At 40.8% G+C, this 16227-nt stretch overlaps 1 protein-coding gene across 5 annotated transcripts in view; it reads right to left on the bottom strand.

Annotated features, from left to right (window-relative positions):
- RPAP2 (RNA polymerase II associated protein 2) overlaps nt 1–16227 on the bottom strand; it is a 73093-nt gene that overhangs the window by 56065 nt on the left and 801 nt on the right. For all 5 annotated transcript variants that reach the window (XM_034778133.1, XM_034778132.1, XM_034778131.1 and 2 more), the window contains exons 2-6: nt 13921–13966; nt 11444–11558; nt 9791–9889; nt 8050–8115; nt 3444–3532 (exon numbers count right to left, since the gene is read on the bottom strand). In XM_034778133.1, the coding sequence (XP_034634024.1) occupies nt 3444–3532; nt 8050–8115; nt 9791–9889; nt 11444–11558; nt 13921–13966 (415 nt within the window). The remainder of the gene's footprint in view (nt 1–3443; nt 3533–8049; nt 8116–9790; nt 9890–11443; nt 11559–13920; nt 13967–16227) is intronic.

Below are 16227 nucleotides of genomic sequence, written 5' to 3' on the forward strand. Positions count from 1 at the left end.
CCGGCTCCCAGCCCCGCGGGCCCGGATCGGCTCCTGGCCCCGCGGCCCAGCGCACCCCCCGGCGGCCCGGCTCCCAGCCCCGCGGGCCCGGCCCCCGGCTCCCAGCCCGGCCCGGCACCACGCGCCCGGCCCGGCACCATGCCCCCGGCCCCGCGACCCCGGCCCCGGCCAAAGAGGCCCCGCTGAGCCCTCCCTTCCTCCCGATTTTCCCGGACATGCCCGGCTTTTGGGGATTTCCCCCCGGACGGGGATTTGAGCCCCCAAAAGCCGGACATGTCTGGGAAAATCCGGACGTATGGTAACCCTATTCACTTTCATCATCATGAGTGAGATGCCACTTGTAGAAGGTTGATTTTCTTTTTTGGTGGTTTGGATTCTGTAGTTTCCGCATCAGAGTGTTGCTCTTTTAAGACTTCTGAAACCATGCTCCATACCTTGTCCCTCTCAGATTTTTGAAGGCACTTCAGATTCTTAAATCTTAGGTCAGGTGCTGTAGCTATCTTTAGCAATTTCATATGGGTACTTTCTTTGCATTTTGTCAAATTTGCTGTGAAAGTGTTCTTAAAATGAACAACATATGCTGGGTCATCATCCGAGACTGCTATAACATGAATATATGGCAGAATGCGGGTAAAACAGAGCAGGAGACACACAATTCTCCCCCAAGGAGTTCAGTCACAAATTTAATTAATGAATTATTTTTTTAACAAGCGTCATCAGCACGGAAGCACGACCTCTGGAACTATGGCCAATGCATGAAGAGGCATATGAATCTTTAGCGCATCTGGCACAAACATTTTGTGATGCCAGCTACAACAGTGCCATGTGAATACCTATTCTCACTTTCAGGTGACATTGTAATTAAGAAGTGGGCAGCATTATCTCCCATAAATGTAAACAAACTTATTTCTCTTAGCGACCGGCTGAACAAGAAGTAGGACTGAGTGGACTTGTAGGCTCTAAAGTTTTACATTGTTTTGTTTTTGAGTGCAGTTATGTAACAAAAAACCCTACATTTTTAAGTTTCACTTTCACGATAAAGAGACTGCACTACAGTACTTGTATGAGATTAATTGAAAAAATACTATTTCTTTTATTATTTTTACAGTGCAAATATTTATAATAAAAATAATATAAAGTGAGCACTGTACACTTTGTATTCTGTGTTGTAATTGAAACAGATATACGTGAAAATGTAGAAAAATATCCAAAATATTTCATAAATTTCAGTTGGTATTCTATTGTTTAACAGTGCAATTAATTGCGATTAATTTTTTTAATCGCTATTAATTTTTTTGAGTTAATCGCGTGAGTTAACTGCGATTAATCGACAGTCCTAATTCTAACCCACTGCTGATTTAAATTAAAGTTTACCAGTATATTTAGAAATACATTTTTGTTATAAACCAAAAGGAAAATTTAATATTGCTTTTAGAAAAACACCCTGACAATACCTGCCCATTTAAGAAGTGTTCGATGGATCTCCTCCCCCCCACAAAAATGTCTACTGGGACTTAAAATTAGCTTGCTTTTTTATTTGTTTGCAGCACCAACGGTGCCCTACAAGAGTGGCTTTCAATCTTTCCAGACTACTGTACCCCTTTCAGAAGTGAGTCTGATTTGTCTTGTGTACCCCCAAGTTTCACCTCACTTAAAAACTACTTGCTTACAAAATCAGACATAAAAATACAAAAGTGTCACAGCATTCTATTACTGAAAAATTGTTTACTTTCTCATTTTTACCATATAACTATAAAATAAATCAACTGGAATATAAATATTGCACTTACATTTCAGTGTATAGTATATAGAGCATATAAACAAGTCATTGTCTGTATGAAATTTTAATTTGTACTAACTTCACTAGTGCTTTTTATGTAGCCTGTTGTAAAAATAGGTAAATGTCTAGATGAGTTAATGTACCCCCTGGAAGACTTCTGCGTACCCCCAGGGGTACACAAACCCCTGGTTGACAACCACTGCTTTGGATATTTATTTTTAAAATTGTTTCTAGCTCCTATGCAAGGCTGCAAGGAAACCTTCTAAACATGAACCAAATGAAAATCAATGCAGTGCTGTCCTCAATCCACAGACAGCCTGAAACAATAGCTCTGATGGATATGAACTGTTCCATTCATCTCAATGTTTTAAGTCTGAAATCTCAAGATGACAATAAAACATGTCAAAATACTATTTATTATTTGTATTGCAGTATCACGCAAAATTCTCCATTTGCAGATTTTCAATGAGATAACTTTATTCTTTGCTCTTGAAAGGATTTCAGAGATAGTGTTTACATGTTTACATCTAATTATTATTTTTATATAACATCAACACAGTGCTAGTAATGAGAGACAGCCCCAGTCCTGAGGAGCTTGCAGTCTAGGCAATTCTTAGCAAACCCTGTCAGTCTCAAAATTTAGTTTTAGCTTTTTTCCCCATTTAGAACTAGAGCTAAATACAGGAGATTCTGGAAACCACTATCTTAGGGCTGGTCTACACTTAGTCCGGACTTCGGACTAAGGTACGCAAATTCAGCTACGTTAATAACGTAGCTGAATTCGAAGTACCTTACTCCGGACTTACCGCGGTCCAGACGCGGCCGGAAGTCTCCCCCCGTCGACGCCGCGTACTCCTCTCGGCGAGCTGGAGTACCGGCGTCGATTGTGAGCACTTCCGGGATCGATCCCAGAACATCGATGGCGTGCCTCCGGACCAGCCGGTAAGTGAAGACTAGGCCTTAGAGAATATTTCTGAAGCAAGTTAGATAAACTTGTATGACCTTTCTCCAGGCAGGTATTTGTACTGTGAAATGGTGACATCCAGTGGTCTGGTTGGTTAATTTCAAGTACTTATTTCCCTACTTACCCAGGCAGTCAATTTACCAAGAGAAATGACAAAATTACACCCTTCCAAAATGCATGTTGCCTTTTTCCTCATATCTGCTGCTTAAAAGAATGTGAAACTAGGATTTTACCTAAGATATAGTACTGCTTTTTGTTGTAGTCCTATATTCTGTTTTCTGATGCACATTTTTAATGTCTGACTTCAAATCCAGTATCAGTGCTATGTTGAGATGAGAACAACTCTTGTAATAGGATAAAATGAATTAATCCTATCCTTAGTATATTTTATAAAAATGCCTATTCCAATCTTAAGAAGGACTTTTTGAAGTTAATAGGAATAATAGTTTCTCAGGACCTCTCCAGATCAGACCCTGAACAATTTTGTTAACTGGCATTTATATTGCCAATCACATCAATATGGTAAAATTACCATCTTGATTATATATACAACTTTTATAACACACACCTCATTAGCCTTTTATAGTTTTAGATTTTCTTCAGTTTCAGTATAACCATTTATTATTGTCTCACACCTAGTTGTACTGTACCTGAACTCACATAGAACAAACAAACAAAAAGAACAAGTGATCAAATTACCTTTCTTCTTCTCGCATCCACACTGGACTTTTGGGAATCTGAGCTTCAAAATATTTAGATGCTCTGTAACAAAAATTGCTGCAAAAACACTGGAAAAATATGATATTAAAGCATCTTTATTTTGGTTTAAATGGATAATCTTCATTTACATTATTAAGAACGTAGATAGCAGAATTCACATTTTTAAAGAGCCTATCACCAGTAAGGGCTTCTACCAAACTAAAACAAGTATCTTACAAAATTATCTATCATGCAAAAAACCTCAAAACAAAAACATGCTCCCCCACTGAAGCCCTTGCAACTTTATAGGCCTTCTCCTTGCACTTTTATTACATATTAAGCACCAACATTGTCCTTGGCAATACACAAACAGAGAAGTCAGACCTCTACAAAACATAGAGGAAAGCATGATCCTTGCCTCAAAATGCGTACTGCACAATTTACAGACAGGCAGTACAATTCACATGCAAAAGTGGCTTTTTTATTTGTAATCTGGCCAGTGTTGAACTTTGAACGAACAATTGGCCATCGATGTTAGGCTAAATTGAGCACTCTTTATAGAAGTAAAAGGCATGCAATCTAAAAGAGAACTGACAATTCACAACTCTGGGAAGAACAAATGCTGGATTTGTGGATCTCATCCTCTGCTCCAAAGGGGTAGTTGTGTTAGTCTGGATCTGTAAAAGCAGCAAAGAGTCCTTTGGCACCTTATAGACTAACAGACGTATAGGAGCATAAGAACACTTCAAACCTCCCTAGACACACAATAGCAGATTTAAAGGTAACCATCCTGCAGCAAAAAAAAACTTCAGGACCAGACTTCAAAGAGAAACTGCTGAGCTTCAGTTCATCTGCAAATTTGACACCATCAGCTCAGGATTAAACAAAGACTGTGAATGGCTAGCCAACTACAAAAGCAGTTTCTCCTCCCTTGGTGTTCACACCTCAACTGCTAGAAGAGGGCCTCATCCTCCCCGATTAAACTAACCTTGTTATCTCTAGCCTTACTCACTCTTGCTTGCATATTTATACCTGCCCCTGGAAATTTCCACTACATGCATCCGAAGATGTGGGTAGTCACCCATGAAAGCTCATGCTCCTATATGTCTGTTAGTCTATAAGGTGCCACAGGACTCTTTGCTGCATCCTCTGCTCCGTATCTCAAAACATGAAGTTCAAAGAATGCAGAATATAAGATTATACCTGCAATTCCTGCCACTTTATTTTACTCTGCACCACAACACTTCCCCATCCCCATAAAGGTATAAGATTGAGGAATTAAATAAAATACTAAAGATTTTAAAAGGTAGATGGAAGAACAGTTTAAGCAGTGAATGGACCTTATTCTACAAGATGGTTAGTGCTTCCTGTTGTAGTAGGAAGAGGGCCTGAAATATAAGCCCTCGTATCAAAGGCCTGAGCTAAAGTAATGGTTAAAACTTGCTAATATAAAGCAAAGTTAAGTTGTGAGCAAAAGGCAGCCCCTGCTCACAGAATCTGGCAAGAACATGGCTGATATTGCAAAAAACACACATTCCTAAGTAGTGCTAGGCATAAAAATATATAAGCAAACATTCCAGAAAGATGGTACCAAATAGGGTTGCCAACTTTTTACTCACACAAAAGCGAACACCCTTGCCCCACCCCTCCTCTGAGGTCCTGCCCCCTGCTCATTCCATTCCCCCCCCCCCCGCCCATCGCTCGCTCTCCCCACCCTCACTCACTCGTTTTCACTGGACTGGCTCAGGAGGTTGGGTTGTGGGAGGGGGTGAGGGCTCCAGCTGGGGGTGCAGGCTGCAGGGTGGGGCTGGGGATGAGGGCTGCAGGGTGTAGGAGGGTGCTCCAAGCTGGGACTGAGGTTCGGGGGGGGAGCGGGGGGGAGATCAGGGCTGGGGCAGGTGCGGGAGGGGTCAGGGGTGCAGGCTCCGGGTGGCGCTTATCTCAAGCAGCTCCTAGAAACAGAGGCATATCCTCCCTCCAGCTCCTACGAGGAGGCATGGCTAGGTGGCTCTGTGCGCTGCCCCGTCCGCAGGCACTGCTCCCACAGCTCCCATTGGCCGCAGTTCCCAGCCAATGGGAGCTTCAGAGCCGGCGTTTGGGGCAGGTACAGCGTGTGGAATCAGGCCCCCATATCCTGAATATTGCTATAGCCCGGGCACTACAGGCCCATATAACTTGCCGCCCCTGATAACTTTGTAGTACGTAAGGAAGAAACCTTTTTCTATCATATGCACTTTGAACACAAAATGATAAATATTGCCCTGTGTCTTTTGCCCTATGATCTTGCTGCTTCATATCATTTCAGCATGACTTTATTGCCATACTATTTTGGTATTCTGGGAGCTGGCAGGTGTTCCAGTCGAAAACTGTACACCTGGCAATCCTAGTACCAGAACACCTCGATACCAAACATATTCCCCAAAGATAACAGGAACACACTGACCCATCCTAAAGATAAGGTCAGGATGATAGCATGATGGATAGAGATGTTTTGATCGAAGCAACATGTATACGGTAATAGGTGGCACCCAAATCCGTCAGGGGTAATACATAACTTATTTGTATCTGTGTATAAAAATTTATCTCAGAGGAAGTGTCTTTGGCTGGCCTAGGGGATAATGGAAAGTCCCGCCATTAACTCAGCTAGTCCATTGCAACAGGCATACATGTGTTAGTGTACCTGTAACCATTGATCCAGGACATTAGGACTGTGCTTCATTAACAATAAACCTGACCAAGTGCCTTTGCTATGACCTGAGTCTGTGGATCTATTGGGCAGTTTAAATTGGAGCCTTCTATACAGACTATCTGGCCAGGGTCAGCACAGCACGCAGAAAGAACACACACACGCAGCCAAACATCTGACCACACCTGTAAGATGCAGCTCACCAGATTCATAAATGATCTGGAAAAAAGGGTGAACAGTGAGGTGGCTAAATTTCAGATGATACAAAATTACTCAAGATAGTTAAGTCCAAAGCAGACTGCAAAGAGTTACAAAGGGAATCTCACTAAACTGGGTGACTGGACATCAAAATGGCCGATGAACTATATGTTGATAAGTGCAAAATAATGCACATTGGAAAGCATAATCCCAACTATACATACAAAATTACAGGGTTTAAATAAGCAGTTACTACTCAGGAAAGAGCTTGGAATCATCGTGGATAGTTCTCTGAAATCATCCACTCAATGTGAAGCAGCAGTCAAAAAAGCTAACAGAGTGTTAGGAACAATTAGGAAAGGAATAGACAATAAAACAGAAAATATCATAATGCTACTATATATATCCAGCGTATGCCCACACCTTGAATACTGCATGCAGTTCTGGTCACCCCGTCTCAAAAAAAAGATATATTAGAAGTGGAAAAGGTACAGAGAAGAGCAACAAAAAAGATTAGGGATATGCAAGGAGTGCTTAAAAGACTGGGACTGTCCATCTGAGAAAAAGAAACAACTAAGGGGGGATATGACAGAGGTCTATAAAATTATGAATAGTGTGGAGAAAGTGAATAAGGAAGTGTTATTTACCCCTTCATATAACACAAGAACCAGGAGTCACCCAATGAAATTAATGGGCAGCAGGTTTAAAACAAAAAAAAGGAAGAATTTCTTCATCCAATGCAGTCAATCTGAGGAACTCATTGCCATGGGATACAGCGAAGGCCAAAATTATAAATAGCTTCCAAAAAAAAGCATTAGATAAGTTCATGGAGAATAAGACTGTCAATGGCTATTAGCCAAGATGACCAGGGACACAACCCCATGCTCCAAGTGTCCTTAAACCTCCAACTGTCAGAAGCTGGGAGTGGATGACAGGGGATGGATCATTTGAAATTGCCCTGTTCTATTCATTCCCTCTGATGCATCTGGCACTGGCCACTGTCAGAAGACAGGATACAGGGCTAGACGGATCACTGCTCTGACCCAGTATGGACATTATGTATGGAGAGAAGAGAGAGAAAAATCTCGGATCATATGATAGGCTGGCAGTGCTATTCTGCATAGATCCTGCTGGGAAATGCCAAGGGATGCCTTTGATTCACTACTGCAAACAGATTATGAACTCTGTACCTAATATAAGGGAGCAGTTGCCTAGAAATAAGGTCTAAGTTGCAGAGTAATCAAAAAAGAACACTAGGAGTAGTCAAGCTGTTGGTGGGCTTAGGATGGAATTTGTGCTATGCTGTTGTTAGTTTCTTTGTCAATAAAAATCCAACTGTATGATGGGGATGAACTTTGACCCTATGAAAACTATATAATCTTTGATTTGGAGGAGGCTGAGAAAGCCACCTGCTCACAAATCTGCAATATATCAGTATTGTCAGATTTGAATTTACATGCAAATAAGATCTTTCTGTTGGACTGCAACTGTCTGCACTGTGTTCCTTTTAAATATAAGCACAATATAGCATTTTCCTTTAAAAGGTAGGTAGCATCGAGAGACAGAGTGGTTATCTATTTTATACTCTACAGGTTTGTAAAACCCATTTTGCTAACAACAAAATGTATATTGGTGATTGAACAAGGTTTGGTAAGAAAGCTGTTGCAAAAATAAATGTAGGAGACAAAATTAGATACGTTAAAGGAAGACTTGAAACCTTACCTTTCTTTCTGTAATATCATAAACTTTGTTTGTTTTTGTTGAAACTCTGTACTTCTGTTTTGGCACCTAAAAAGGAATACACTTACCAATAAGACCAGGATAATAACTTCAGATCAATCTTTTGTTTTAAACCACATGTTAAAAATTACAGTTACAAATTAGGTGACTGGAATATATAAGCCAATGGGACTACCTGCAAAAGTAACATTACTCATGTGTAACTGTTGTATGGAGAGTTGCAGGAGGCCTCTGTGCTAGCTGTGAGTCCCCCACTCTAATTCCACATTGGTGAGGCTCCTATGAAGCTGTCCTACAAGTTATGCCCTCTGACTACCACAGAGATGGCTCCACGGAGCAGATAAAATAGTAGCCCAGGTAAATCTCTGCGGGGCCAGGGGAAGGACCATGTAAGAGATTTCCTCCCTTCTAACACATAAACCCGACCCAGTAGAGAGCTCTTTGCCGAGTGTTAGGAAGGGGGACAATAGTGCTAAAGGTGTTTGACACTCCCCATCATGTGCAACCACACACAGAGCATCCTCCACTCTGTATGAAGGTATTGGATGACACAATCTGGTCATCTGTCATCAGTATTTAATTGAAGTATTTCAAACATGTAACAGAAATTGCATCCCCCAAGACCCCCACAAAATAGACTTTCTTGCATGTTATAAAGCATAAATTGGAGCTAATGATTAGATGCAGTGTCCAAATCTATGAAATTAGCAATATCCTTTAACATTTGACCTAGAAAATCTTATACTAAATAGTGCTTTTATCCCATGGAAATAAGAGTCTTAGAAACATGTAAGACATAGATCTTTCACTTTAGTTTAAGGAGAACACAGATTATTTTGTTTTCCTGACTATATTTGCCATACTGGAATTACTAAATTGATACTATTGTCATTAGACTTCAATTGTACAACAGAGGCTAGTCCTATTTTGTATTATGATGTGACATTAATAGAGAGATTAAACTCCAGAAACAAGTAGATCTAGTTGTCAGAGTACAAATACCAGTACCATGGAAATTTACTTACTTAAAGTGTCAAATTTAGGGATTGAGAGCATTAATGTTACTTTTTAAATCTAGGAAGTGTTATTTCCTACTTGTAATAGAAAAGCATTAAACAGATTTAACTAGTTACCTACTATACTGCAGCTAGAATTACAACACAGTTTATGTAACTGTACTTCACACTCTGAAATCTCATTTATGCTTCCTGAGGGCCTATGCAGATAGATCTATACCTCTGCGATCACTCTGAGTCCCCCAGTATAACACCACAGTTGTGAGGCTCCTATGAAGCCATCCTATCCAGACAAGTGACAAAGAGTTCTAAAATGTATCCATGGGAAAATATTGTCTTTAAACATTATAAGCCTCTTTTCCCATGGAGATATGTGCTTTCACTGAAAAGAAAACTCTAGGATGGGAAATAAACTTTTCCTGTTGTACAGCTGGAGTCATGAATCCATAATGTTTAATCCATATTATTCTTTGTCAGTTTACAAAGATGACAAAGGATTCAGTCATGCAGTAGTGATAGCCAAATAAGCAAATTAAATCTTTCCCCTTAATTAAGAGAGATTTTAGGGGGGAGCAACAGGACCTTCACCTGGGAGTAACACAGAATGTTTCCTGCTCAGATGATTAGAATGACAAAGAGAGAATGGAAAAGATAAAGAAAGGCTGAAGAGCTCTTAACATCAAAATATTAATTAAAAAGGAACTTACATTTTCTAGCCCATTTCGACATAAGGGATAGCCACAGAGTTTGATGATAAAACGCTCCTCCACAGCATCCTTATAGTGAGATGGGGTAATAAAACTTCCCTAAAATCATTAGAAAATAGTTCAACAGACTTACTTTAAAAGCATTAACTGTATCATAACTCTCAAAACTCAGAAGTACATGAATGCTTAAGTTTGTTCATAAAAAAATTAGTAAACCCACTACTATTTAAAAAGCAGAAGTTAAAAGATTAAAAATGGTAATGGGGTAAGCACACTCAGTAAGATGTGAGCAAGTGTGTAGACAGTACTATTATCAACATCTTATCACAAAGTTATCTAAGTAAAAATATAAAGTTATTTCCGCAGTTTCCCTCTCTGTCAGTAAACGGCTAATATTTCCACTGTGTATATAGCGTAATTGGCACTTTTTACATGGTACACATTATAAAACTAGTGACACTTTTCATGCTTTTACATTTATATTATTGTTTAAGTGATGAATACTTAGTAAAATAACTGTGCTTATGGCCTTGGGCACAATTTGAAGAAAAGGTACACCCAAAATATGGATGTTTTTGGTAAGTCTGTCCAGCTAAATATTTTTCAAGAGTACCCAAGCCATGGTACATACCTTGCCAAAAATTTTCAGCACCAAGTAGAAGAGAACTTGTTTTATAGAAGCTGAACTCAGAGTCAACTGCAAAAATGTTTGCCCAGATCTACTTAACATATACATGAGATAAAATATAATAGAGCATTTGTCAGGTATCTTCACAAGAGTGTTTCAGTTTAACACTTTTATGCTAATACCTGCAACATAATATATTCCCCATGGACCAGATTCTACATCCCTTACATCATGCTGACTAATACTATCTGTGACCTGGATCATATCATATCATATATATATATGGATTCAGAGCAGGCCCTCTGCACATGGCTCTCTCTCCTACTGTGTGCAGAGGAAGCTCAGCCACATATTAAATTCTGCAGGGCCAACTGGGAGTAGCCAGAAAAGATATACAACCTGGAGCTGCATTATCTTTTCTGCAGAGCCTCACCTAGGGAAACCACAACACGGGTAGTCCTTGAATTGCTCTAGTGAAGCTGTGGTGCCAGGGAAGTCATATGGGGCAAAGGGTGGTATCATGGGGCCTTTCTCTAAAGCCCCTTCCCACAGAGGAGATGATCTGATCCTAACTTTTTACACCACACTCATCAATCTGGAATCCATGAGCCACTAAAGGCAGTGGAACTACTCACCTAAGTAAGCAATACTCATCATGAGTAAGGCTGGCAAAACCAGGCCTTTAAAAACAAAACAAGACATATATATTTTCACAATGGAAATATTAAAAGCAAGAACAGAGGAGGGTACATTAGCACTGAAAGAGAAACTGGATGATTGAATGGTTATTACCCACACAAATTTGTTACAAGAATTAAAAAGAACTTTAAGAACGTAAGAATGGCAATACTGGGTCAGACCAAAGGTCCATGTAGCTCAGCATCCTGTCTTTCGATAGGTGTTTCAAAAGGAATGAACAGAACAGGTAACCATCAAGTGATTCACCCCGTCGCCCATTCCCAGCTTCTGGCAAACAGAGGCTAGGGACACAAATTAGTATAAGAACTTGCAAAAGAAACACGTACACAATTCACAAGGAACTCTTCTGTAATATCTTCCTCCAATAGCTGTTCAACAACACGCAGAGCTTTTTTCTCATATTCAAACTTCTTTCTAATAGCAGCCTCAAGTGCTGCCCTCCTACAACAGAGTAAATATTGAATTACATAGACAGCACTTTACCATACACAATTCTCTCAAACATATCTTTTGTCTCTCTCCTATACAAAGTGTAGCATTTTAATGCTCTGGTATGCATTTTGCTACGATGACCTCACACAGCAATGTATTCCACTTAGACTAGAATTTTGTGGCAACCAAGAACCATTAAGTGAGTTTTCCAAACCTGGTTTGGCATTCCGCCCCCCAAGTTCTTGGAGAAGTATCCAGGCCTTCTCCCACAGGCAGTCTGAACAATCTTTATTGGAGAAAACAGTTCATTTGGGAAGTAAATACATCATTGCAACAGAATTAATATGTAACTCTGAACCAGTGCCCAAGTAAAAGGCAAAAGATTTAGTAAATGAAGCACAACATCCAGAAGTCAGGACTGTAAGAAAAGCAGCATGTAAATGTTTTCCCACATGTACTCTGGTTAGTGGGTGACATTTTTCTTTTAATAGCAAAAACCTTCATGCCCTTAGGTAGAAGAGTTGGCTGGACAAGAAGATTGGGACTGGGATAAAGAGCCTAGGAAGGTAATGAAAAGAACTCAGAGACAGGTTGGAAGGAACAGGGGCAGAAGGATACATGCCCACCACAGCATACCCGCCTCTAGAGACTGGAATGGAACCCAAGATTCCCAAGTCTCACCATTCCTCTGCTGTCAGCAAATATCTATGAAGCTCAATGGCACAGCATGCATCTCATCCCCCTCTAGTGTCTGAACCATGTTGAGGATGACAACATACTGCTCCTACCAATTATTCCATTAGCTCAAGAGGCAGAAGTCTGTGCTATACATCTAAAGATTACAACCAGCCATGACAGAGTTCTGTTTTGTTTTTAATAATTTCAATGGATAATATGAATGTGTATTTTTAAGCACCTTTTTCTCGATTTTTACAGATTTAAATTTTCACAGTTGCACAAAATGATGATGATTAACATTTTTTTCTATTTTTATCTATTTCAATGTTCACAAGTGTGGGAAATTATGGAGATCAGACAAGAGGGGGAGTAAGACAATAATTATTTAATAACAGCAGATGCTGAGATTCAAAAAGTTAAAAACTTTATAACCATTAAAACACAGACAGTATATTTTGACATGTGATGTTGACAAAGTGAATATCCTTAAAGCAAACTCAAATAAGCTCTCAAGCACCATTTTTCTTACTTTGCCTCTCTGTAAATTTCAGTCATAAGCAATTGAAATATTTTTTTTGCTGGTTTGCATGTGTACGGTGAAATCAATGTTTACCAACAAAAATTCAAGTCGAGTTATAACTTTGCTGCTGGAAGTTCCACATGATGGAACTTGTTTTTTTCAGTTTGCTTTCTTTAAAAAACCTAGGAAACACATAAAAAACTAAATTAAAAGAATGTTAGGATTGAAAAGTCAAGCTCTCAAAAGTTAAGAAATGCCAGAACTGAGGTTGTCTGTACAAAACCTAATCATGTGTTCCTCACTTTCTGGGTGACTAACTTGAGACCTGGGGATCTGATCTGCATAAGCACTGAGCAGTCACAGCTACAACTGAAGTCAATGTAAGCTGTGCTTTGAACATATATGGTACTATATAATGCTAAGTACTCTAAAAATGCCCTAGGAATCTCAAAATGGGCAACTCAAAATTCATGGATACTTTCGTCCTTAATACCTCTGTGCCTCATTTTCCCATCTGCAAAATGGAGATGATGATACCTCCTCTGAGCTGAAGGGTGTTGTGAAAATAAATTGTTTGTGAAACATTCAGAGACTTCAGTGATGAGCACCATATAAAAGCCCATGAGGAAGTAAGAATTCTGTAATCAGAGCAAGATTTGAATAGCGTGCAGTAAATAATGCCTGAGACCACACACCAAACAATGAGGAGAAAACAAAATATTTAATGGGGTTTCGCATTACGTGAGCACTGTCCAGTCTGTGCACTGAATAAGGCAGGGGTCCTGTGGAAAAAAATAGCAAGTAATTGTGCAATTAAAGACTGTAATCATACACACAAAGAAGTCAAATTAAGATTGCAGACAGCTCTAATACTGGCATTTCCTAACTTCTGAATGCTTGACTATGCAACATTTGGCACTCTTAAGTTTGTGAATGTAATTAATTGTTACCTTAGGATAAGGTAGGCATATGATAACTCAAGACAAATCTGCGGGGTTGCTTAAAACATCTTACAGTGCTGAATAGCAGACAAACTTGCTAAATATTATTAGAATAGTAGGTATCTCCTATACATAGTTATTGAAGTTTCTGAAAAAGCACAAAGACATTCTATAAAGAAGAGAGAACTCTAAACAATTGCTATTACTGTATAACATTAGTTAGATATCATACCTTTGTGCTACATCTTCATTTTTCAAAATACTTGATTGTTTATTTCCTAGTAATAAAATAATATATAAATCAATGTACCTTTTAACTTTCAAAATAACAAAACATCCATTTGTGGCTCATACGTTTCCATACATAAATGGCCTCAAGGAAGACATATTTGCACACAAGCCAAACCATAAGCAACTGCTTGGAAACCTGTGCTTCTGGGGGGATCTACATGGATGCTGCAGCAGTTTTTAACTAAATCTCAGCAGCAAGACCAAATAATAAGTTGGCACAGTATCTAATGGTGAACTACAGGACAGGGAGGAATAAATCATTTTAGTCCTATACATCGTCCAAAAAAACAAGTTAAGGGGACACTATCAACTGGGAATGGTGGTGTCACATTTCTGCCTGAAGATTTTGTGCCAACTGTATTTCCTAGGGATTCTTCCGTAACATTTCCCACCATTGTAATTCCAGTGGTGACAGCAACTGTGGAAATGCTAATGTAGACAAGGTACTGACTGCCACTGTTTTTTCTGCCCCCTGATGTTGGCTGAATCTGCTCTGAACAGGTGAAATAATATGACCCCCGACTCTGCAACAAGCGCCACATGCACAGACACCTACACCTATGTGGAACACTGCTGACTTTAACAGGAGTTTGACCTACACTAGCTTCTCTTCCCTAACCCATTGCTAGCACAAGTGGCAGAAGGTGTAGGAAATTTCAGATACATTCTTAGTGTAGATGCAACCTAAATTTCCTGTAACTAAAAAAAGTTTTAGAACCAAGCCCCCCAAAAGACCCAACCCGCCTCCAATATCTTTCTGCCTCCCCAGCTTGTCTTCTTGGTGCAGCTGACAGCACTTGACACAAAGCAATTTCACTGTTTCCCTTGTAGTCAGTCACTCCCTTTTGAAAAGAAACTTCTATACAGAAAGAGGAGCAGAAAAGAATTATGTGAAAAAGGGGAGATTTTTGTTTTTGTTTTTTTAACACTTAACACTTTTTCAAAACATGCCATTTAAATGGTACTTGATCAGAAAATAGGCTTGTTTCAAACAACTTAGGTTGACACCATCCTTAACGGTGCTGCACAATGGGGTCCTCACATGGAAGCAAGTAAAAGTAAAAGCTGCAGCCAACAAGCCACATCCCTAAAGGAGCAACACATGTGGCTCTTGTGGATGCTGGTGCATGTGGCTTAATGCCAAGTGCCTTACATCAACATTGTCCAACGTCCCCTCTTCCCTGGGATGCAGACACCCCTCTTTTGCTAAGCTTCGCCAACAATGAGACATGGAAATTTCCACCATGGCCCATGACTAGTGCCCTACCAAATTCACAGTCCATTATGGTCAATTTTATGGTCATAGGATTTTTAAAAATGGAAATTTCATGATTTCAAATGTTTAAATCTGAAATGTCACAGTGTTATAACTGTACGGGCCCTGACTCAAAAGGGGATTGTTGGGGGTTGCAAGGTTATTGCAGGGTGGTCGTGGTATTGCCACCCTTACTTCTGCGCAGCTGGCGGCACCACTGCCTTCAGAATTGGGCTGCTGGCCAGGAGCCCAGCTCTGAAGGCAGTGCTGCCACCAGCAGCGGTGCAGAAGCAAGGCTGGCATGGTATGGCACTGCCAGTCTTACTTCAGCGCTGCTGCCTGCAGAGCTGGGCCCTGGGTCAGCAGCTGCCGCTCTCTGGCTGCCCAGCTCTGAAGGCAGTGCAGAGGTAAGGGTGGCAAGTACCGCAACCCCCAGTTTGAGAAAGGCCGGTCTCCCCTGTGAAATCTGTATAGTATAGGGTAAAAGCACACACAAGACCAGATTTCACAGTCCATGACACTTTTTTCACAGATGTGAATTTGGTAGTGCCCTACCCGTGATATAGTTACAGGGTAATACCATGGCCAGGGCACACCACACCACCAGGCCAGGGGTGGGGATGGCCATGCCTCAGGGCTGGGGCCAGGGCCAGCCACAGAGCCCCCCAGGGCTGGTGCTAGTACTCTGGTAGGGTTACCATATTTCAACAAGCAAAAAAGAGGACGGGAGGAGCCCCGCCCTAGCCCCGCCCCTGCCCCTCCCACTTCCCGCCCCCCCAGAACCCCCAACCCTCCCCCAGTTCCTTGTCCCCTGACTGCCCCCTCCTGGGACCCCTGCCCCTAACTGCCCCCCGGGACTCCACTCCCTATCTAAGCCTCCTTGCCTCTTGTCCCCTGACTGCCCCAACCCTTATCCACACCCCCACCCCCAGACAGACCCCTGGGACTCCCACACCCCATCCAACCACTCCCCACCCCCTGACAGCCCCCCCC

The sequence above is a fragment of the Trachemys scripta genome, chromosome 8 (assembly GCF_013100865.1).
Source record: "Trachemys scripta elegans isolate TJP31775 chromosome 8, CAS_Tse_1.0, whole genome shotgun sequence".
Classification (NCBI taxonomy): Eukaryota; Metazoa; Chordata; order Testudines; family Emydidae; genus Trachemys; species Trachemys scripta.